The sequence below is a fragment of the Hemibagrus wyckioides genome, linkage group LG21, assembly GCF_019097595.1.
Source record: "Hemibagrus wyckioides isolate EC202008001 linkage group LG21, SWU_Hwy_1.0, whole genome shotgun sequence".
Taxonomy (NCBI): domain Eukaryota; kingdom Metazoa; phylum Chordata; class Actinopteri; order Siluriformes; family Bagridae; genus Hemibagrus; species Hemibagrus wyckioides.
Genome location: NC_080730.1, coordinates 20,959,822 through 20,982,734, shown reverse-complemented (window position 1 = coordinate 20,982,734; position 22,913 = coordinate 20,959,822). Strand labels below are relative to the sequence as shown.

The 22,913-nt window shown below is 48.3% G+C and overlaps 1 protein-coding gene across 1 annotated transcript in view; it reads right to left on the bottom strand.

The window, feature by feature from the left end:
- Positions 1-22,684, bottom strand: part of celsr2 (cadherin, EGF LAG seven-pass G-type receptor 2) — a 94,297-nt gene extending 71,613 nt beyond the window's left edge. Inside the window, exon 1 of the mRNA XM_058374123.1 lies at positions 18,787-22,684. Within this exon, the coding sequence (XP_058230106.1) occupies positions 18,787-22,369 (3,583 nt within the window). The 5' untranslated portion in view covers positions 22,370-22,684. The remainder of the gene's footprint in view (positions 1-18,786) is intronic.
- Between the last annotated feature and the right edge of the window lie 229 nt (positions 22,685-22,913).

The following is a 22,913-nucleotide window of genomic DNA, read 5'->3' as shown; positions in this document are numbered from 1 at the left end:
TGAGAGAGAGAGGGATGCTGAGGAGCGTGAGGAGAGGGATGCTGAGGAGCGTGAGAGAGAGAGGGATGCTGAGCGTGAGGAGAGAGAGGATGCTGAGGAGCGTGAGAGGAGAGAGAGGGATGCTGAGGAGCGTGAGAGGAAAGAGAGAGAGGGATGCTGAGGAGCGTGAGGAGAGAGAGAGGGATGCTGAGGAGCGTGAGGAGAGAGAGAGGGATGCTGAGGAGCGTGAGGAGAGAGAGAGAGGGATGCTGAGGAGCGTGAGGAGAGAGAGAGGGATGCTGAGGAGCGTGAGGAGAGAGAGAGGGATGCTGAGGAGCGTGAGGGAGAGAGGGATGCTGAGGAGCGTGAGAGAGAGAGAGAGGGATGCTGAGGAGCGTGAGGAGAGAGAGAGGGATGCTGAGGAGCGTGAGGAGAGAGAGAGAGGGATGCTGAGGAGGCGTGAGGAGAGAGGGATGCTGAGGAGCGTGAGGAGAGAGAGAGAGGGATGCTGAGGAGCGTGAGGAGAGAGAGAGAGGGATGCTGAGGAGCGTGAGGAGAGAGAGAGAGGGATGCTGAGGAGCGTGAGGAGAGAGAGAGAGGGATGCTGAGGAGCGTGAGGAGAGAGAGAGGGATGCTGAGGAGCGTGAGGAGAGAGAGAGAGGGATGCTGAGGAGCGTGAGGAGAGAGAGAGGGATGCTGAGGAGCGTGAGGAGAGAGAGAGGGATGCTGAGGAGCGTGAGGAGAGAGAGAGGGATGCTGAGGAGCGTGAGGAGAGAGAGAGGGATGCTGAGGAGCGTGAGGAGAGAGAGAGGGATGCTGAGGAGCGTGAGGAGAGAGAGAGAGGGATGCTGAGGAGCGTGAGGAGAGAGAGAGGGATGCTGAGGAGCGTGAGGAGAGAGAGAGAGGGATGCTGAGGAGCGTGAGGAGAGAGAGAGAGGGATGCTGAGGAGCGTGAGGAGAGAGAGAGGGATGCTGAGGAGCGTGAGGAGAGAGAGGGATGCTGAGGAGCGTGAGGAGAGAGAGAGGGATGCTGAGGAGCGTGAGGAGAGAGAGAGAGGGATGCTGAGGAGCGTGAGGAGAGAGAGAGGGATGCTGAGGAGCGTGAGGAGAGAGAGGACTTCAAAGGGAATCAGAGAGTGTATCAGTAACCAGGGCAAAGAGCCGTGACCTACATACACCAGCAGAGAGGTTCAAAGGGAAAGTCAAGATCCTCACACACACACACACACACACACACACACCGTCTCCCTGTAATGTTAGCACAGTGACGTTGTTCCTCACATGTCTTTGTTCTTTCTTTTGTTCCTTCTTTCTTTCTTTCCTCTTCTCCCCATCAACATTTCATTTATAACACATTTATAAACTCCGATCTAATCTTCCTTCCCTTCAGCACTGAACATCATCTTCAGCTCCCTGTAAATGCAGAGGACTTGTTCAGGAAGAACAAATCTGCACAGAAACACACACACACACACACACACACACACACACACACACACCTCATCTGCTCTCAGCTCCCTCACTGATGAACACTAATTAATCTGCACTTGTATAATTAATATTAATGAAGCTGATTGTGTTGCCCCTAGTGACCTCCATGTGTGGTTCAGTGTGCAGTTCAGTGTGTGTTTCTGTGTGTGGTTCAGTGTGTGTTTCTGTGTGTGTTTCAGTGTGCAGTTCAGTGTGTGTTTCTGTGTGTGTTTCAGTGTGCAGTTCAGTGTGTGTTTCTGTGTGTGTTTCAGTGTGCAGTTCAGTGTGTGTTTCTGTGTGTGTTTCTGTGTGTGGTTCAGTGTGTGTTTATGTGTGTGTTTGTGTGTGTTTGTGTGTGGTTCAGTGTGTGTTTCTGTGTGTGTTTCAGTGTGCAGTTCAGTGTGTGTTTGTGTGTGTTTCTGTGTGTGTTTCTGTGTGTGTTTATGTGTGTGTTTGTGTGTGGTTCAGTGTGCAGTTCAGTGTGTGTTTCTGTGTGTGTTTGTGTGTGTGTTTCTGTGTGTGTTTCTGTGTGTGGTTCAGTGTGTGGTTCTGTGTGTGGTTCTGTGTGTGGTTCTGTGTGTGGTTCAGTGTGTGGTTCAGTGTGTGGTTCTGTGTGTGGTTCTGTGTGTGTTTCTGTGTGTGTTTCTGTGTGGTTCAGTGTGCAGTTCAGTGTGCAGTTCAGTGTGTGGTTCAGTGTGTGGTTCAGTGTGTGGTTCAGTGTGTGGTTATGTGTGTGTTTCAGTGTGCAGTTCAGTGTGTGTTTCTGTGTGTGTTTCTGTGTGTGTTTCTGTGTGTGGTTCAGTGTGTTTCAGTGTGTGTTTCAGTGTGTGGTTCAGTGTGCAGTTCAGTGTGCAGTTCAGTGTGCAGTTCAGTGTGTGTTTCTGTGTGTGTTTCTGTGTGTGTTTCTGTGTGTGGTTCAGTGTGTGGTTCAGTGTGTGGTTGTGTGTGTTTCAGTGTGTGTTTCAGTGTGTGGTTCAGTGTGCGGTTCAGTGTGCAGTTCAGTGTGCAGTTCAGTGTGTGTTTCTGTGTGTGTTTCTGTGTGTGTTTCTGTGTGTGTTTCTGTGTGTGGTTCAGTGTGTGGTTGTGTGTGTTTCAGTGTGTGTTTCAGTGTGCAGTTCAGTGTGCAGTTCAGTGTGCAGTTCAGTGTGTGTTTCTGTGTGTGTTTCTGTGTGTGTTTCTGTGTGTGTTTCTGTGTGTGTTTCTGTGTGGTTCAGTGTGTGTTTCTGTGTGTGTTTCTGTGTGTGGTTCAGTGTGTGGTTCAGTGTGCGGTTCAGTGTGTATTTATGTGTGTGTTTCAGTGTGTGTTTCTGTGTGTGGTTCAGTGTGTGGTTCAGTGTGTGGTTCAGTGTGTGGTTCAGTGTGTGGTTCAGTGTGTGTTTCTGTGTGTGTTTCTGTGTGTGGTTCAGTGTGCGGTTCAGTGTGTGTTTATGTGTGTGTTTCTGTGTGTGGTTCAGTGTGTGTTTATGTGTGTGTTTATGTGTGTGGTTCAGTGTGCAGTTCAGTGTGTGTTTCTGTGTGTGTTTCTGTGTGTGTTTCTGTGTGTGGTTCAGTGTGTGGTTCAGTGTGTGTTTCTGTGTGTGTTTCTGTGTGTGGTTCAGTGTGTGGTTCAGTGTGTGGTTCAGTGTGTGGTTCAGTGTGTGTTTCTGTGTGTGTTTATGTGTGTGGTTCAGTGTGTGGTTCAGTGTGTGGTTCAGTGTGTGTTTCAGTGTGTGTTTCAGTGTGTGTTTCTGTGTGTGTTTCTGTGTGTGTTTCAGTGTGTGTTTCTGTGTGTGTTTCAGTGTGTGTTTCTGTGTGTGTTTATGTGTGTGTTTATGTGTGTGTTTCAGTGTGTGTTTCTGTGTGTGTTTCTGTGTGTGTTTCAGTGTGTGTTTCAGTGTGTGTTTCTGTGTGTGTTTATGTGTGTGTTTATGTGTGTGTTTGTGTGTGGTTCAGTGTGCAGTTCAGTGTGTGTTTCTGTGTGTGGTTATGTGTGTGTTTCTGTGTGTGTTTCTGTGTGTGTTTCAGTGTGTGTTTCAGTGTGTGTTTCAGTGTGCAGTTCAGTGTGTGTTTCTGTGTGTGTTTCTGTGTGTGTTTCTGTGTGTGTTTATGTGTGTGTTTATGTGTGGTTCAGTGTGCAGTTCAGTGTGTGTTTCTGTGTGTGTTTCAGTGTGTGTTTCTGTGTGTGTTTCAGTGTGTGTTTCAGTGTGTGTTTCTGTGTGTGTTTATGTATGTGTTTATGTGTGTGTTTGTGTGTGTGTTTGTGTGTGGTTCAGTGTGCGGTTCAGTGTGCGGTTCAGTGTGTGTTTCTGTGTGTGTTTCTGTGTGTGTTTCTGTGTGTGGTTCAGTGTGTGTTTATGTGTGTGTTTCAGTGTGTGTTTCAGTGTGTGTTTCAGTGTGTGTTTCTGTGTGTGTTTATGTGTGTGTTTGTGTGTGGTTCAGTGTGCAGTTCAGTGTGTGTTTCTGTGTGTGGTTATGTGTGTGTTTCTGTGTGTGTTTCAGTGTGTGTTTCTGTGTGTGTTTCAGTGTGTGTTTCAGTGTGCAGTTCAGTGTGTGTTTCTGTGTGTGTTTCTGTGTGTGTTTGTGTGTGTGTTTGTGTGTGTGTTTGTGTGTGGTTCAGTGTGCGGTTCAGTGTGTGTTTCTGTGTGTGTTTCTGTGTGTGTTTCTGTGTGTGGTTCAGTGTGTGTTTATGTGTGTGTTTATGTGTGTGTTTATGTGTGTGTTTGTGTGTGGTTCAGTGTGCAGTTCAGTGTGTGTTTCTGTGTGTGTTTCTGTGTGTGTTTATGTGTGTGGTTCAGTGTGTGGTTCAGTGTGTGGTTCAGTGTGTGGTTCAGTGTGTGGTTCAGTGTGCGGTTCAGTGTGTGGTTCAGTGTGCGGTTCAGTGTGTGGTTCTGTGTGCGGTTCTGTGTGCAGTTCAGTGTGTGTTTCTGTGTGTGTTTATGTGTGTGGTTCAGTGTGTGGTTCAGTGTGTGGTTCAGTGTGTGGTTCAGTGTGCGGTTCAGTGTGCGGTTCAGTGTGTGGTTCAGTGTGCGGTTCAGTGTGTGGTTCAGTGTGTGGTTGTGTGTGTTTCAGTGTGTGTTTCAGTGTGTGTTTCAGTGTGCGGTTCAGTGTGCAGTTCAGTGTGTGTTTGTGTGTGTGTTTGTGTGTGGTTCAGTGTGTGTTGTTCAGTGTGTGTTTCTGTGTGTGGTTCAGTGTGTGGTTCAGTGTGTGGTTCAGTGTGTGGTTCAGTGTGTGTTTATGTGTGCGGTTCAGTGTGTGTTTATGTGTGTGGTTCAGTGTGTGTTTCTGTGTGTGGTTCAGTGTGTGTTTCTGTGTGTGGTTCAGTGTGTGGTTCAGTGTGTGGTTCAGTGTGTGTTTCTGTGTGTGTTTCTGTGTGTGTTTCAGTGTGTGTTTCAGTGTGTGTTTCTGTGTGTGTTTCTGTGTGTGTTTCTGTGTGTGTTTCTGTGTGGTTCAGTGTGTGTTTCTGTGTGTGTTTCTGTGTGTGTTTCTGTGTGTGGTTCAGTGTGCGGTTCAGTGTGCGGTTCAGTGTGTATTTATGTGTGTGTTTCAGTGTGTGTTTCTGTGTGTGTTTATGTGTGTGTTTGTGTGTGTGTTTGTGTGTGGTTCAGTGTGTGGTTCAGTGTGCGGTTCAGTGTGTGTTTCTGTGTGTGTTTCTGTGTGTGTTTCTGTGTGTGGTTCAGTGTGTGTTTATGTGTGTGTTTATGTGTGTGTTTGTGTGTGGTTCAGTGTGCGGTTCAGTGTGTGTTTCTGTGTGTGTTTCTGTGTGTGGTTCAGTGTGTGGTTCAGTGTGTGGTTGTGTGTGTTTCAGTGTGCAGTTCAGTGTGTGTTTCTGTGTGTGGTTATGTGTGTGTTTCTGTGTGTGTTTCTGTGTGTGTTTCAGTGTGTGTTTCAGTGTGCAGTTCAGTGTGTGTTTCTGTGTGTGTTTCTGTGTGTGTTTCTGTGTGTGTTTATGTGTGTGTTTGTGTGTGTGTTTGTGTGTGTGTTTGTGTGTGGTTCAGTGTGCGGTTCAGTGTGTGTTTCTGTGTGTGTTTCTGTGTGTGTTTCTGTGTGTGGTTCAGTGTGTGTTTATGTGTGTGTTTATGTGTGTGTTTGTGTGTGGTTCAGTGTGCAGTTCAGTGTGTGTTTCTGTGTGTGTTTCTGTGTGTGTTTATGTGTGTGGTTCAGTGTGTGGTTCAGTGTGTGGTTCAGTGTGTGGTTCAGTGTGTGGTTCAGTGTGCGGTTCAGTGTGCGGTTCAGTGTGCGGTTCTGTGTGCGGTTCTGTGTGCGGTTCTGTGTGCGGTTCTGTGTGCGGTTCAGTGTGTGTTTATGTGTGTGTTTATGTGTGTGTTTGTGTGTGTGTTTGTGTGTGGTTCAGTGTGCAGTTCAGTGTGTGTTTCTGTGTGTGGTTCAGTGTGTGGTTCAGTGTGTGTTTCTGTGTGTGGTTCAGTGTGTGGTTCAGTGTGTGGTTCAGTGTGTGTTTCTGTGTGTGTTTCTGTGTGTGGTTCAGTGTGTGTTTGTGTGTGTGTTTATGTGTGTGTGTGTGTGGTTCAGTGTGCAGTTCAGTGTGTGTTTCTGTGTGTGTTTCTGTGTGTGTTTATGTGTGTGGTTCAGTGTGTGGTTCAGTGTGTGGTTCAGTGTGTGGTTCAGTGTGTGGTTCAGTGTGTGGTTCAGTGTGCGGTTCAGTGTGCAGTTCAGTGTGCAGTTCAGTGTGCAGTTCAGTGTGTGTTTGTGTGTGTGTTTGTGTGTGGTTCAGTGTGTGTTTCTGTGTGTGGTTCAGTGTGTGGTTCAGTGTGTGGTTCAGTGTGTGGTTCAGTGTGTGTTTATGTGTGTGGTTCAGTGTGTGTTTATGTGTGTGGTTCAGTGTGTGTTTATGTGTGTGGTTCAGTGTGTGTTTGTGTGTGGTTCAGTGTGTGTTTATGTGTGTGGTTCAGTGTGTGGTTCAGTGTGTGTTTCTGTGTGTGGTTCAGTGTGTGGTTCAGTGTGTGGTTCAGTGTGTGGTTCAGTGTGTGGTTCAGTGTGTGTTTATGTGTGTGGTTCAGTGTGTGTTTCTGTGTGTGGTTCAGTGTGTGTTTCTGTGTGTGGTTCAGTGTGTGGTTCAGTGTGTGGTTCAGTGTGTGGTTCAGTGTGTGGTTCTGTGTGTGGTTCAGTGTGTGGTTCAGTGTGTGGTTCAGTGTGTGGTTCAGTGTGTGTTTATGTGTGTGGTTCAGTGTGTGTTTATGTGTGTGGTTCAGTGTGTGTTTATGTGTGTGGTTCAGTGTGTGGTTCAGTGTGTGGTTCAGTGTGTGGTTCTGGGTTCAGTGTGTGGTTCTGGGTTCAGTGTGTAGTTCTGGGTTCAGTGTGTGGTTCTGGGTTCAGTGTGTAGTTCTGGGTTCAGTGTGTGGTTCTGGGTTCAGTGTGTGGTTCTGGGTTCAGTGGTTCAGTGTGTAGTTCTGGGTTCAGTGTGTGGTTCTGGGTTCAGTGTGTGGTTCTGGGTTCAGTGTGTAGTTCTGGGTTCAGTGTGTAGTTCTGGGTTCAGTGTGTGGTTCAGTGTGTGTTTGTGTGTGTGTTTCTGTGTGCAGTTCAGTGTGTGTTTGTGTGTGGTTCAGTGTGTGGTTCTGTGTGTTTGTGTGTGTGGTTCAGTGTGCGGTTCAGTGTGCGGTTCTGTGTGCGGTTCAGTGTGCGGTTCAGTGTGTGTTTCTGTGTGCAGTTCAGTGTGTGTTTATGTGTGTGTTTGTGTGTGGTTCAGTGTGTGTTTCTGTGTGTGTTTCTGTGTGCAGTTCAGTGTGTGGTTCAGTGTGTGGTTCAGTGTGCGGTTCAGTGTGCGGTTCAGTGTGCTTCTGTGTGTGGTTCAGTGTGCGGTTCAGTGTGCGGTTCAGTGTGCGGTTCAGTGTGCTTCTGTGTGCGGTTCTGTGTGTGGTTCTGTGTGCGGTTCAGTGTGCGGTTCAGTGTGCGGTTCAGTGTGCGGTTCAGTGTGCAGTTCTGCTGCCACCTCAAACCCACTCACCCTCATAGACTTTTATCTGGACATTATCACTGACTCACTAAATCACTAACTCACTGAATCACTGACTCACTGAATCACTGACTCACTAAATCACTGACTCACTAAATCACTGAATCACTAACTCACTGAATCACTAACTCACTAACTCACTGACTCACTGACTCACTGACTCACTGACTCACTAACTCACTGACTCACTAACTCACTAACTCACTGACTCACTAACTCACTGACTCACTGACTCACTAAATCACTGACTCATTGAATCACTAAATCACTAAATCACTGACTCACTGAATCACTAACTCACTAAATCACTAAATCACTGACTCACTGAATCACTGAATCACTAACTCACTGACTCACTAAATCACTGACTCACTAAATCACTGACTCACTAAATCACTGACTCACTAAATCACTGACTCACTAAATCACTGACTCACTGACTCACTGAATCACTAAATCACTGAATCACTAAATCACTAAATCACTAAATCACTGACTCACTGAATCACTGAATCACTGAATCACTAAATCACTGACTCACTTGCCTCAAAGAATATCAGACCTACTGAATCACTGACTCTTTAATTCCACTGAAACACTGTTTCCAGGATTCTCCAACCCACAGACTCTGTGACTGATTCACTGAATCAATTCACTGACCTACTGACTGACCCTCAACTCCCTAACATACTGACTTAACAATTCATTGATGCACTGATTCACTGAGCCACTGAATCACTGCCTGACTGACCCTCTAGTTCACTGACAGTGACTCACTAAGTCACTGAATCTCTGACTCACTGAATCACTAGACCCAGAAAAATAAAATTCAGAGCTGCTGACGAAAGAAAAAAACATGTGCATGTGTCTGAGATGACTAACATCACCACTCTGTGTGTGTGTGTTATTTTTCCATTAAATGACACCCCAATTCTTCCCAAAACTCCCCACTGGGTGTGGTATCCATAGAGACGGCAGCGTTGCCGAGGGGGCAGACGTCATGGGAACAGAGTGAGAAATCTCTTCCACCTGGGCTGCAATCTGAGCGTGCTCACTGGGGGGGAAATCAACCCTCACAGACCAATCAGTACGCAGGAGCTGCAACACTACTGCAATAAGGAAAAAGACCTCATCAGAGCTAAGAGCAAGGTACAGGTTAGAGCTCGAAAACACACACACCCACACACCCACACACCCACACACCCACACACACACCCACACACCCACACACCCACCCACACACCCACACACCCACACACCCACACACCCACACACCCACACACCCTTCAACAATCCAAGCCCAGAGGAAAGGGAGAATAAGAACACTACATTATGACGATGTCCAGCCCAAATCCACACACACCTCCCTGAGACACACACACACCTCCCTGAGACACACACACACACACATCCCTGAGACACACACACCTCCCTGAGACACACACACACCTCCCTGAGACACACACACACCTCCCTGAGACACACACACACCTCCCTGAGACACACACACACACACCTCCCTGAGACACACACACACACACCTCCCTGAGCCACACACACACCTCCCTGAGACACACACACCTCCCTAAGACACACACACACACCTCCCTGAGACACACACACACACATCCCTGAGACACACACACCTCCCTAAGACACACACACCTCCCTGAGACACACACACACCTCCCTGAGACACACACACACCTCCCTGAGACACACACACACACACATCCCTGAGACACACACACCTCCCTGAGACACACACACACCTCCCTGAGACACACACACACCTCCCTGAGACACACACACACACACCTCCCTGAGACACACACACACACACACATCCCTGAGACACACACACACCTCCCTGAGACACACACACACACACACACATCCCTGAGACACACACACACACACACCCCTGAGACACACACACACATCCCTGAGACACACACACACATCCCTGAGACACACACACACACACATCCCTGAGACACACACACCTCTCCCTGAGACACACACACACACACCTCCCTGAGACACACACACACACACACATCCCTGAGACACACACACATCCCTGAGACACACACACACACACACCTCCCTGAGACACACACACACACCTCCCTGAGACACACACACACACCTCCCTGAGACACACACACACACACACACACACACACCTCCCTGAGCCACACACACCTCCCTGAGACACACACACACACACCTCCCTGAGACACACACACACACACACCTCCCTGAGACACACACACACACACACCTCCCTGACACACACACACACCTCCCTGAGACACACACACACACACACCTCCCTGAGACACACACACACACACACACACACCTCCCTGAGACACACACACACACACACCTCCCTGAGACACACACACACACACCTCCCTGAGACACACACACACACACACCTCCCTGAGACACACACACACACACACCTCCCTGAGACACACACACACACACCTCCCTGAGACACACACACACACACACCTCCCTGAGACACACACACACACATCCCTGAGACACACACACACATCCCTGAGACACACACACACATCCCTGAGACACACACACACACACACCCCTGAGACACACACACACACCCCTGAGACACACACACACACCCCTGAGACACACACACACACACACATGCCTGAGACACACACACACACACATGCCTGAGACACACACACACATCCCTGAGACACACACACACACACATGCCTGAGACACACACACACACACATGCCTGAGACACACACACACATCCCTGAGACACACACACATCCCTGAGACACACACACACACATCCCTGAGACACACACACACACATCCCTGAGACACACACACACACATCCCTGAGACACACACACACACACACACACACACATCCCTGAGACACACACACACACACACATCCCTGAGACACACACACACACACACATCCCTGAGACACACACACACATCCCTGAGACACACACATCCCTGAGACACACACACACACACACACACACATCCCTGAGACACACACACACACACACACACACATCCCTGAGACACACACACACACACATCCCTGAGACACACACACACACATCCCTGAGACACACACACACACACACACACACCCCTGAGACACACACACACACCCCTGAGACACACACACACCCCTGAGACACACACACACACACATGCCTGAGACACACACACACACACACACATCCCTGAGACACACACACACACACACCCCTGAGACACACACACACACACACACACACACATCCCTGAGACACACACACACATCCCTGAGACACACACACACACACACACACATCCCTGAGACACACACACACACACACACACACACACACACACATCCCTGAGACACACACACACACACACATCCCTGAGACACACACACACACACACATCCCTGAGACACACACACACACACACACACACCCCTGAGACACACACACACACACACACACACCCCTGAGACACACACACACACACACACACATCCCTGAGACACACACACACACACACACACCCCTGAGACACACACACACACACACACACACCCCTGAGACACACACACACACACACACCCCTGAGACACACACACACACACACATCCCTGAGACACACACACACACACACATCCCTGAGACACACACACACACACACATCCCTGAGACACACACACACACACACACACACATCCCTGAGACACACACACACACACACACACACACACACACACACACACATCCCTGAGACACACACACACACATCTCTGAGACACACACACACACACACATCCCTGAGACACACACACACACACACATCCCTGAGACACACACACACACATCCCTGAGACACACACACACACACACACACCCCTGAGACACACACACACACACACACATCCCTGAGACACACACACACACACACACATCCCTGAGACACACACACACACACACACACACACACATCCCTGAGACACACACACACACACATCCCTGAGACACACACACACACACACACACACACACATCCCTGAGACACACACACACACACACACACATCCCTGAGACACACACACACATCCCTGAGACACACACACACACACACACATCCCTGAGACACACACACACACACACACACATCCCTGAGACACACACACACACACACACACACATCCCTGAGACACACACACACACACATCCCTGAGACACACACACACACACACACACACACACACATCCCTGAGACACACACACACACACACACACACACACATCCCTGAGACACACACACACATCCCTGAGACACACACACATCCCTGAGACACACACACACACACACACATCCCTGAGACACACACACACACACATCCCTGAGACACACACACATCCCTGAGACACACACACACACACACCTCCCTGAGACACACACACACACCTCCCTGAGACACACACACACCTCCCTGAGACACACACACACACCCCTGAGACACACACACACACACCCCTGAGACACACACACATCCCTGAGACACACACACACCTCCCTGAGACACACACACATCCCTGAGACACACACACACACATCCCTGAGACACACACACACACACATCCCTGAGACACACACACACACCTCCCTGAGACACACACACCTCCCTGAGACACACACACACACATCCCTGAGACACACACACACACATCCCTGAGACACACACACCTCTATGTTACCTCTATGTGACTGTGTGTGTGTTTTCCACTTCGATTATTATAGAATAACCTACAAACCCAGACAGGAGACTCCCATGAGAGGTGAAGGGTGTATTCATATCACAAATACAAACCTGGTGTGTGTGTGTGTGCGCGCGTGTGTGGGTGGGTGGGTGTGCGTGCGTGTGTGTGTGCGCGTGTCCTGTTGGTCAGGATGTATGGTGTGTGTGTGGCTATAAATTAGTATAAATGACCTCAGTGCTGCATCTGGTAGTATTTGTCCAAGAGTATTTGAGAAAGAGAGAGAGAGAGAGAGAGCGCGCAGGTGTCACCATTAGCAGCTTTTGAGAAAAAACACAGCTGTGTGATTCAGTAGAAAGTGATTCAATAGAAAGTGATACAGTAGAAAGTGATTCAATAGAAAGTGATTCAGTAGAAAGTGATTCAGTAGAAAGTGATTCAATAGAAAGTGATTCAATAGAAAGTGATACAGTAGAAAGTGATTCAATAGAAAGTGATTCAGTAGAAAGTGATTCAATAGAAAGTGATTCAATAGAGTGTGGCTTCATTCTTCAAATTTCTGCCTATTATGAGACAGAGAAGAACAGCCATGGTGACCCAAGTGTCCTCATGAATAGGCTTAAATTAGCATATTAAACACACACACACACACACACACACACACTAAACTGTTGAGGCATGCAGTGTGTTGACCTGCTGGTGTGTGTGTGTCTGTGTGTGTGTGAGAAAGAGATTGGCAGCAATGGGACTTTTGCCTTGTATTTGCTGAGAGCTGCTGAATAAGAAAGATGTCACATACACCCACCCCTCCTCCCCAAACACACACACACACACACACACACACACAGACACACACCATCTGCCCAGTTAGCCACAAAAAATAGTAACACAGTATCTCTGATATCTCTAATATTCTGAGTCTCACTTGTTCTCCAAGAATCGACTAACAGGGATCTTCGCTATGCTTCATCATCTTCATCATCATCTTTATCAACATCATCATCATCTTCATCATCATCTTCATCATCATCTTCGTCATCATCTTCGTCATCATCATCATCTTCATCACAATACCACAATCTACATGTGTACATGAATATGCAGATTAGAAATGCCCTAGCTCCTTGCTAATATCATGACCATTAGCTAATAGCCAGGTAGCTAACTGAAAGTAAATTAGCTTCCTTCAGTCAGATTTCAGATCTCACTTTATTCCACTTTATCCCAAGTCAGTATATAGATACGTTACCATGACAACCACCGGCCGGTTCCCACTAACCTCAGCTACGTGAACAAGTCTGGAATTCATTTAGTGTTTAGAGACGTGAATACGATTTAACACACGAGTGATTTAACACGACGCCTGTGGTTAGCATCTAGCTACACAAAATACAGAACTGACCACTTCACTTGTAGCTAGCTAGCGTCCAACAGCGTGCTATTTAATAAGTTATATTACAGATACGAGCTGGTTAGTGTCCCTGTGAAGGTCACCACTTGAATAACTGAAATCCTTCAGCAGCGCTCAGAGTTAGCATCAACACTGCAGTTAGCTGTGTTAGCAGTAGAAGCTACGTGTAAACAGATTGTAATTCTGTAAGTACAGAGTTTTTTCTTGCTAATGTTTCAGTAGGTAAATGTTGACCTTCTGGATCATTCTGCCTCAGTTCTGCCTCAGACCTGCCTCAGTTCTCTCTCAAATCCACCACACAATCGCTAAAACACACGTTTTCTTCTCTCTTCATTAACAGTCTGAATTCTTTTTACATTAAAAAGAAACTGTGAGGTTTTCCTTAAACACTCAGAGTGACATTAATTCCAGAGTGTCAGAGTTTATCCTGCATTATTTTATTTCATCTTTTTTACTGGACAGTGAGAGTTGATCACTGCTGCCTCACTCGCTCTTTCAGAACCTCAGTGGAATGCTGACCAGCTGACCAGTCGTGTGTCACATTCTGTTGGATGCTAAATGTTCAGCTAACAGTCCTGTCAGAAGTACTGATACTTATGCCAGTGGAACAGTATTGGTGATGTCACTACTGGGGGTGGGGCTAGATCAGAAGACCAAACACACCTCAAACCCAGACTCTCTTACACACACACACACACACACACACACATACACACAAAGCAGGGTCACCCGAATGTGTCAACTGGTTTAATAAGCCACCCCTAATCCTACTGCTTTGTTGCATACACACACACACACACACAGATGATGCCATGTCCCACACATCCTGACTACCAAATCAACAGAGCAGAGAGAGTTATTGTGGAATGATCCAACAGCAGGAAGTCAGGGTTTGCACACACACACACACACACACACACACAGTCACAGACTCATACCTGCTTTTCACATCACTGTGATACACAAACATGACACTCGGGTGTCATACAGTATCTAAACACAGACTAAAAGAAGCTTAACACCTGTGTGTGTGTGTGTGTGTGTGTGTATTACAGTGAGTGGAATTCTGTGTCTTAGAATCAAACATGTCGGTCATCCAGCCTATGATACATCTGTGCAATGGACATAATCAGTGGCCAGGGTTAAAAAGATATGTACAGATTATCTGAAGTACACACACACACACTTCATCTTCATGACTTTAGCTAATGTACAGTTGGTATACTGGGCTCAGCAAGACCAGCTTTCCTGTACATGACCAGAGGATCTGGTCAGCTAGTGAACATCAGTGAACAGCTTTAGCAAAAGAGTTTTAGCGTGATTATGACGTTTTTTAGAAAAACTTATATAAACTTTTATAAATTGTGTTATAGATATTCTACAACACCTCTGCAGCTTTATCAAGAACATCAGCACTCATTTTTATACCTCTGCATTATTTTTGGTGTCACTGGGAACATCCTGCAAACTGACCGCTACATCACAGAGTTCCTGAACGTTGCAGAAACGTTATTTTTCTAACCTTGCTGAAGGTTCTAATAACGTCCCGTCTGCTACAGGTCATGAACTCATGCTGGATATTCCACATCTCCTTATAACACATACACACACACACACACACACACACACACACACCCAACCCCCAAACACACAACTTTGCACAAAAGAACACCCCAACACACACACACACACACATCCCCACCCATCATGCATTTCTCAGGCATCGCTGAGGTCACTATGACAACCACAGACTTAACAAAGCATTTCTCTTCACCATTCTCTCTTCACAGTGAGAGGGGGTGGGGGTGGGGGGGCACCGAGAGGTCGGGGGGAGAAACTTAAAGAAAGGACAAGAAGAGTTATAGCTGGATGAAATGACACAGAGAGAAAGAGAGAGAGAGGTGATATGGGAGAGAGCGAGGGAGGGCTTGGACAAGAAAAAAGAAAAACTGAGTTCTCACATTCCAACAGAGCCTTTGACTAATGACTCCCGAGAATAAACGACTGAAAGAGGGAGAGAGAGAGAGACAGAGACAGAGAAGGAGGAGGAGCGAGAGAGAGAGAGACCGAGAGAGACAGAGGAGAGAGAGAGACAAAGGGAGAGAGAGAGAGAGAGAGAGAGAGAGACAGACAGAGGAGGAGAGAGAGACAGACAGAGGAGGAGAGAGAGAGAGAGAGGGAGAGAGAGAGAGAGAGACAGACAGACAGAGAGAGAGAGAGAGAGACAGAGGAGGAGGAGGAGAGAGAGACAGAGAGAGAGAGAGAGAGAGAGAGAGAGAGACAGAGGAGGAGGAGGAGCGAGAGAGAGAGAGACCGAGAGAGACAGAGGAGAGAGAGAGACAAAGGGAGAGAGAGAGAGAGAGAGACAGACAGAGGAGGAGAGAGAGACAGACAGAGGAGGAGAGAGAGAGAGAGAGGGAGAGAGAGAGAGAGAGACAGACAGAGAGAGAGAGAGAGAGACAGAGGAGGAGGAGGAGCGAGAGACAGAGAGAGAGAGAGAGAGAGAGAGAGAGAGAGAGAGAGAGAGAGACAGAGGAGGAGGAGGAGCGAGAGACAGAGAGAGAGAGAGAGAGAGAGAGAGAGAGAGAGAGACAGAGGAGGAGGAGGAGCGAGAGAGAGACAGACAGAGAGAGAGAGAGAGAAAGGGAGAGAGAGAGAGAGGGAGAGAGAGAGACAGAGGAGGAGAGAGAGGGAGAGAGAGAGAGACAGAGAGAGAAAGAGAGAAAGGGAGAGAGAGAAAGAGAAGGAGAGAGAGAGAGAGAAAGGGAGAGAGAGAGAGAGAGACAGAGAGAGAGAGAGAGAGAGAGAGAGAAAGGGAGAGAGAGACAGAGAGAGAGAGAGAGAGAGAGAGAGAGAGAGAGAAAGGGAGAGAGAGACAGAGAGAGAGAGAGATACAATACTCAACTATGTTCAGAATTCACATTTACACCTCTATCAATCCCCCCCCACCCCCGAACCCACTCTTCACTGTTTGAATTAATCTGCTGAAATGTTTGTTTGTTTGTTTGTTTGTTTGTTTATAATGTGTCTTGTATACAATAAAGGATTGTAAAGTCTCTCATTCACCCCCCCCGATTCATTCCTTTCTCACTTCTGTCCATCTTTCCTTCTCTTCCAGTCTCACACTTCTCTTCATCAGACTCACATTTTTACTTCTTTCAATTATTTTCCAGACATTTTCACTCTTCTCACTGATTTCATTTAATACAGCAGCGGTCACAGGTGTGTGTGTGTGTGTGTGTGTGTGAGAAAAGTCAGTTTGTCTGTTTGTGATGGTCCTGAGGACAGGGCTCTCTGTCTTCGTCTCGCAGGATCTCATGTGTCTGATCTCATGTGTCTGCAGATGAATCTGAACAGGAAGGTTATCACTCTACTCTGGTTCTATAATAGAGTATAAGAGATTATATGACATCATCACACAGACACCTAATAAAGGAATTAAGACATCTCGTGTTCCTTCACCCCCCATCACCCTCTTGCCCTTTCTCTACCAGCAGGTGTGAGGCGAGCAGCTTTCCTGTGTTCTGATTGGTCAGGACAAGGACCAAGCTGTTGCCCCTGACCGAGCCCTCGGTCCGAATCGACCCATACACACACACACACACACACACACACACACAGAGCTCATCTGTCAGCAGGAACCTTCCCTCCTTCACTCGTTCACTCCTTCCCTCGCTCCCTCCCTCCCTCCTCTAGGGCCCCTGAGGGACTCGAGTGATAATAACAGGCTTTGCCATCATGTGCAACTCTAACAAGCTCTTGAGTGAAACGATCCTGAATCCGAACTAAACTCCAGCAGAACTCAGCCCTCCAGAATCGGTCTCCAACCAAGAGCGCTGAAACACATCCAGATCTCAGGGACCTTGTGAACATTTGATTTTACTGAAACTGCTGCTTTCTGCCTGTGTGACTGTGAATCTGAACACTAAATGCTGTGAGAAATCACCCCAAGCTCACGGGGAAGGAGCGAGGACATGGAGGTAAGGTCGGCCTCAGGACATAAAGGACCTGCTTTAGACAAAATAGTCTAAGTTGGAAGTCTCTTTCTGTGGGTGAACCCGTGACGAGACGAAGACAGACGACTGGACTGAGTGTGTGAAAGAACAGCTTGGGAAAAAACCCGGAGACTCGTACCCACCAAATTAAATACAAAAACATTCACCATCCTACAGGTTTATTGATTTTTCTCTCTGGGGAACCCTAAAGCTTTGTAAAATCAACAACAGAAGGTTTCAAGAACACTACAGCAATACACACACACCGAAAGCAATGACTGAACCCGTGTCTCAGTGTTCTTACTGTGAGACGTCCCTTCATGAATTCCTCTTTAGACAGAACGCACAGAACACAAGCAATCATCAGCCATCTAAGTGTCAGACAACTGCACAATGCTGTGTGAGTTAGGAACAATACACACAATACTACCACACACACACACACACACACACACACACACACACACACACACACACACACACTAATCCCTGCTTTGGTCTAAAAACACACCGCTCACAGGGAAATTCCGACTCAAAATCCTCCTACAGTCCGAGGACGAACCTGCAGCAGCCCTGTGGATTATGTAACATGATATTTATCAGAGATTTCAGTGTGCAGGTTTGGTGTGTAACGTGTTTCTCGGTTAGCTGAGTGTAAATCAGTCAGATGTTGTGAAGCGTGACACTCCTCGAGACTCACACAGCTCTCACAGACTGCATTAGAACATCTCATTAGGACACAGTGAAGATGATTATGTAATCACACTTTAGACCTAATGACATCTGCTAAAAATCTAACATCTGGTGTGGATGTGGTAGAGGGGGTCAATACTTCTGAGCAATGCAACAGATGGGTTACAATCAACACCTATGAAGTTCCTCTTAGGAAGTGATACCTCAGAGCTACCTCTACAGAAACAAACATGCCTGCTAACTGTGGAGAACGTAACGAGGATTAGAACCATAAAGAACCAAAAACTGAGTTTTATCCACTACAAAACTGGTTTAAAATCTCCATTAATCTGGACTGAAATATCATTCCAAACATGACACACATTAAGAACCACAGAGGAACATCCTCAGAACATCAACACTCCTCATTAAGCAGTTTGAGAAAATCAAATATCTAACACTGTTTATAAAATACATTCAGGTGAGATTCTTGTGTGTGTGTGTTCCAGCAATTCTCACCTGAGACGGCGATCTTCATGGAGGCCTCTAGCGGTCGGTTGTTGTCCAGGTCTCGGCTGAGTCGTATCTCTCCGGTGGTGTGGTTCAGGATCAGCAGGTGCAGCTCATTTCCTGCCTCAAACCTGTAGCTCAGCTGATCCGATACATCCGGATCATAGGCTGGTATTTTTCCAATCATCCCCATCGGGAAGCTGCTGGATTCTTCCCTCACGTAGTTGTTGAAAATAATCTGGAAGTTCTTCAGGACGGGCGGGTTGTCATTCCTGTCGATGAGCCTGATGTGCACGGTGGCTCGGCTGACCAGGGGAGCAGAGGTGGCCTGGACCACGATGACATATTCAGATCGAGCCTCGTAGTCCAAATCCGTCAGGGCCATGAGCTCACCTGTGAAAATGTCTAGTTGGAACACCTCCGGGATGTTCCCCTCAACGATCTGGTACATGATCTGGGCGTTGCTTCCCTCGTCAGGGTCTGTGGCCGAGATGTGGGCCACAACCAGACCGATGGGACTGTTTTCCTCCACAAAGATGTCAAACTCGTCCTTCTCAAACACGGGCGGGTTGTCGTTTACATCCAGGATTGTCACTTGAATGACCACTGAGGTTTTCAGAGCAGGAAGTCCTTTATCCACAGCAAAAGCCTGCAAGTTATAGATGGCAGTGTTCTCGCGATCCAGTCGCCTCAGAGTGCGAACAATTCCTGACGTAGACTCGATGATGAAGTCACCGTCACCGTCATCGCCCCCCTGGAAAGTGTAAAAAACCCGACCGTTTAAGCCCGAGTCCTGATCTGTAGCTGAAACCTGGACTACACTTGTATACACAGGTACGTCCTCCATTACAGAGCCCAGGTAACGATCCCTCAGGAATCTGGGTGCGTTATCATTTACGTCATTCACCAGAATCTCCAGGTAGGTGGTATCAGATTTCTGCGGTATTCCGTTGTCTCGAGCCGTGATGGCCAGCGTGTAAGACACCTGATCTTCATAGTCCAGCTCCATCTGCGTTGTCACGCCACCTGAATCTGGGTCGATGCTAAACTGTGGAATGCTGTCATCCATGTAGTATGTGATGCGTGCATTCTCACCTGTGTCCTCGTCCGTGGCGCTGATCACCACGACAGTGGTACCCACTGGCCGGTCCTCGTTAATGTTGACGGTGTAATGTGAGCTTTGAAAAACAGGGCGGTGCGTGTTAGCATCCGTGACATTGATGTACACCTTAGCCATGTCGAAACGTGTCCCGTCAGAAGCAGTTACGCTCAGAACGTACTGCCTCTCCAGTTTATAATCCAGCGGAAGTGCGAGCGTGATGAGTCCTCCTCCACTCTGGCTGGTGATGGAGAAGCGGTTTCTGGTGTTTCCGCTAGAGATCTGATAGGTCACTACGCTGTTGATGTCTCGATCCACTGCGGAAACGGTCACCACACTTGTCCCGACGGTGGCGTCCTCATTTAGACGCATGTAGTAGGCTTTTTGGGTGAACTCTGGGTTGTTGTCGTTAACGTCCAAGACGGTCATGCTGATGCTAGCGGCGGAGGACATTGCGGGGGTGCCATGATCTCGAGCCTCCACTCCAAAGCTGTAGAAGTCCACGCTCTCTCGGTCTAGCTCTGCTGCCACTACAATCCACCCGGTGCTGTTGTTTATCGCAAATGGGAAATTTGGTGTCATCTCCGTGAGCTGGTATTCCAGTCTGGAGTTGTCTCCAGAGTCCGCGTCCACGGCCTGGATGTGTAAAACCGAGTATCCCAGGGGGACGTTTTCCAGAACTGTGGCCTGGAAAGGTGTGCTGACAAAAATCGGAGCGTTGTCATTCACGTCCAAGACCTGCACCGTCACCAGGCCAGAGATGTTGGACAAAGGTGGGCGTCCACCGTCCTGAGCCCTGATTCGCAGAGTGTATTCTTTATTTGTCTCATAGTCCAGCTGGCTAACAAGGTCCAACTTCCCAGTTTGTGCATCGATATAAAACTGTCCTCTAGTGTTACCGCTCATGATGCTAAAATGAACCACGGCGTTGCTGCCGCGGTCCTGATCGGTTGCGTTCACTTGCAGGATCTCTGTATTGGGCGTTAGATCTTCTGGTACTTGCACAATGTAGCGTTTCTCACTAAATTGCGGCGCGTTGTCGTTGTCATCCTCCACCACGATGTGCACAGTCGCCGTCGCACTACGAGGTCCGGGGGTACGACCTTGATCGTTAGCTTCAACAAGAAGCACGAAAGACTCGACCTTTTCTCGATCCACAGGTCCACGGGTCCGAATCACTCCGGAACGCGAGTCGATCTCGAAAACATCGTTGGATCCGTTGCTGTTCAGGATGTTGTACAGAATGTTGCCATTCACTGGGGCATCTCCGTCCGTGGCTCGCACCGTGAGCACTTCGTAGCCGATCTCCAGGTTTTCCCGTACACTCTCTTTGTAGTCCTGCTGTTCAAACACTGGGTTGTGGTCGTTTGTGTCGCTCACGGTTACGGTCAGAGTTGCCATGGCAGTGCGGCGCGGTGAACCATGATCCACGGCAGTCACTCTGAAAACGTGGGTGTCCTTGGTCTCTCGGTCCAGTTCCTCTATGGTGGACACTAATCCGCTTGCAGGATCCACGGTGAAGAGGCTGTTGGAACGGCTGTCAAAAAGAGCTTCGATGGAATATTCCAGACGTCCCGCCTCTCCTTCATCCGGATCCGTCGCCCTCAGGGTGACCACGGACGTTCCTGTGGGTCTGTTTTCTGGTACTGACACTTGGTACATGGGAGGCTGAAACTGCGGGCTGGCGTTTGTCTTTGTATTCCTCTTTTTCCTGCTAAGCAAACCCGAATCACTCCGAGCCGCCACTTTGGACAGTAACCGTTCCAGGTAAGTTTTCCTGAAGGAACCCTGACCGATGCGCCAGTGCATGGAAATGACTGTTTCTGGCTCTTGTCCCTGGCAGCGCAGATCGAACTCCACCAGTGTGCCACGCTCCAAGCAGAGAGGCTCAGATACGAACAGTTCACCACCAGATACATAAAAAGAAGTACTGCTTACGTTACAAACTGAACCTGTCTGTAAAGGTAACACTTCCTGTATGTGAAAGAGTGCACGTCCGGGCTCGTGACATTTAGTGTCCTGCTCGTGCAGGTTCAACAAAGATATTACCTCCATGTCCCATCTTTCGCTGCATTCAGGTTTGGTCTGGCAGTCCTTCCCGTGGACACGCACGTGGTACTGTCTGATTAAAAGGTGCCTGAAACCGAGGACGTCGCTCGCGCAGTCGGTCACCGTGTACACCGGAAACGGGTTTGCCGGTAAAGCGCGGCAGCGGGGCAGAGACCCCGAGACGGACACCGTGCCCTCGGAGGGGTCCGTTTTAAGAAAACTCCGCGCGAACCTCGGAGCGATGACCTGATCCAGAGCGCACGCGGAGCCTCGGTGCCCAGCGCGTGCGATGGTGCTGCCCGGTTTCGCGTTTGCGCGGAGGTTCACCACGAAACCGTGCACGAGACGCGTCGGGACTTTTAAGCACGCGAGGACACAAAGCAACAAATCCCACCTCATCTCGGAAATTTTCCTGCTGCACTTTCTGTTCAACTTCAAATTCATTCAAAACTTCTTTTCCGTCTTTGTTGAGACGCGTCCATGCTTCTCCTTCTCCTTCTCCTTCTCCTTCTCCTCCTCCTCCTCTTCCTCTCCTTCTCCTCTCTCTCCGCTGCGCGTTAATCCGGTGCAAGCTAAAGAAACAGAAACCGCGGCTTTTATTCCTTGCAGCCTCCCTCCCTCTCTCTCTCTCTCTCACTCACACACACTCACACACACTCACACTCAGTAGAGTGAATGAAGCTCCGCTCTGCTCAGAGTCACGCATTAAAATGGCTCCAACACCAACACCACTCATTTACATAAACCGGTTTCAATGCACCGCGGGGGACTGAGCGCGCGAGTAGAGTGGAGGGGGTGTGTGTGTGTGTGTGTGTCTGTCTTTAAAGGACAGCCTAAGACACCGGTTGAGAGTGTAGTTAGGTTGTAAGTTGAGGGTGTGTAACTTTATTGTGGATCTTTTCCCGGTGAGTGTGTTTGTTGATGAAGATTAGAAAAAGACATTTCCACACACAGATTTATTTAATGAATCCAGCTGTCCAGATATCAG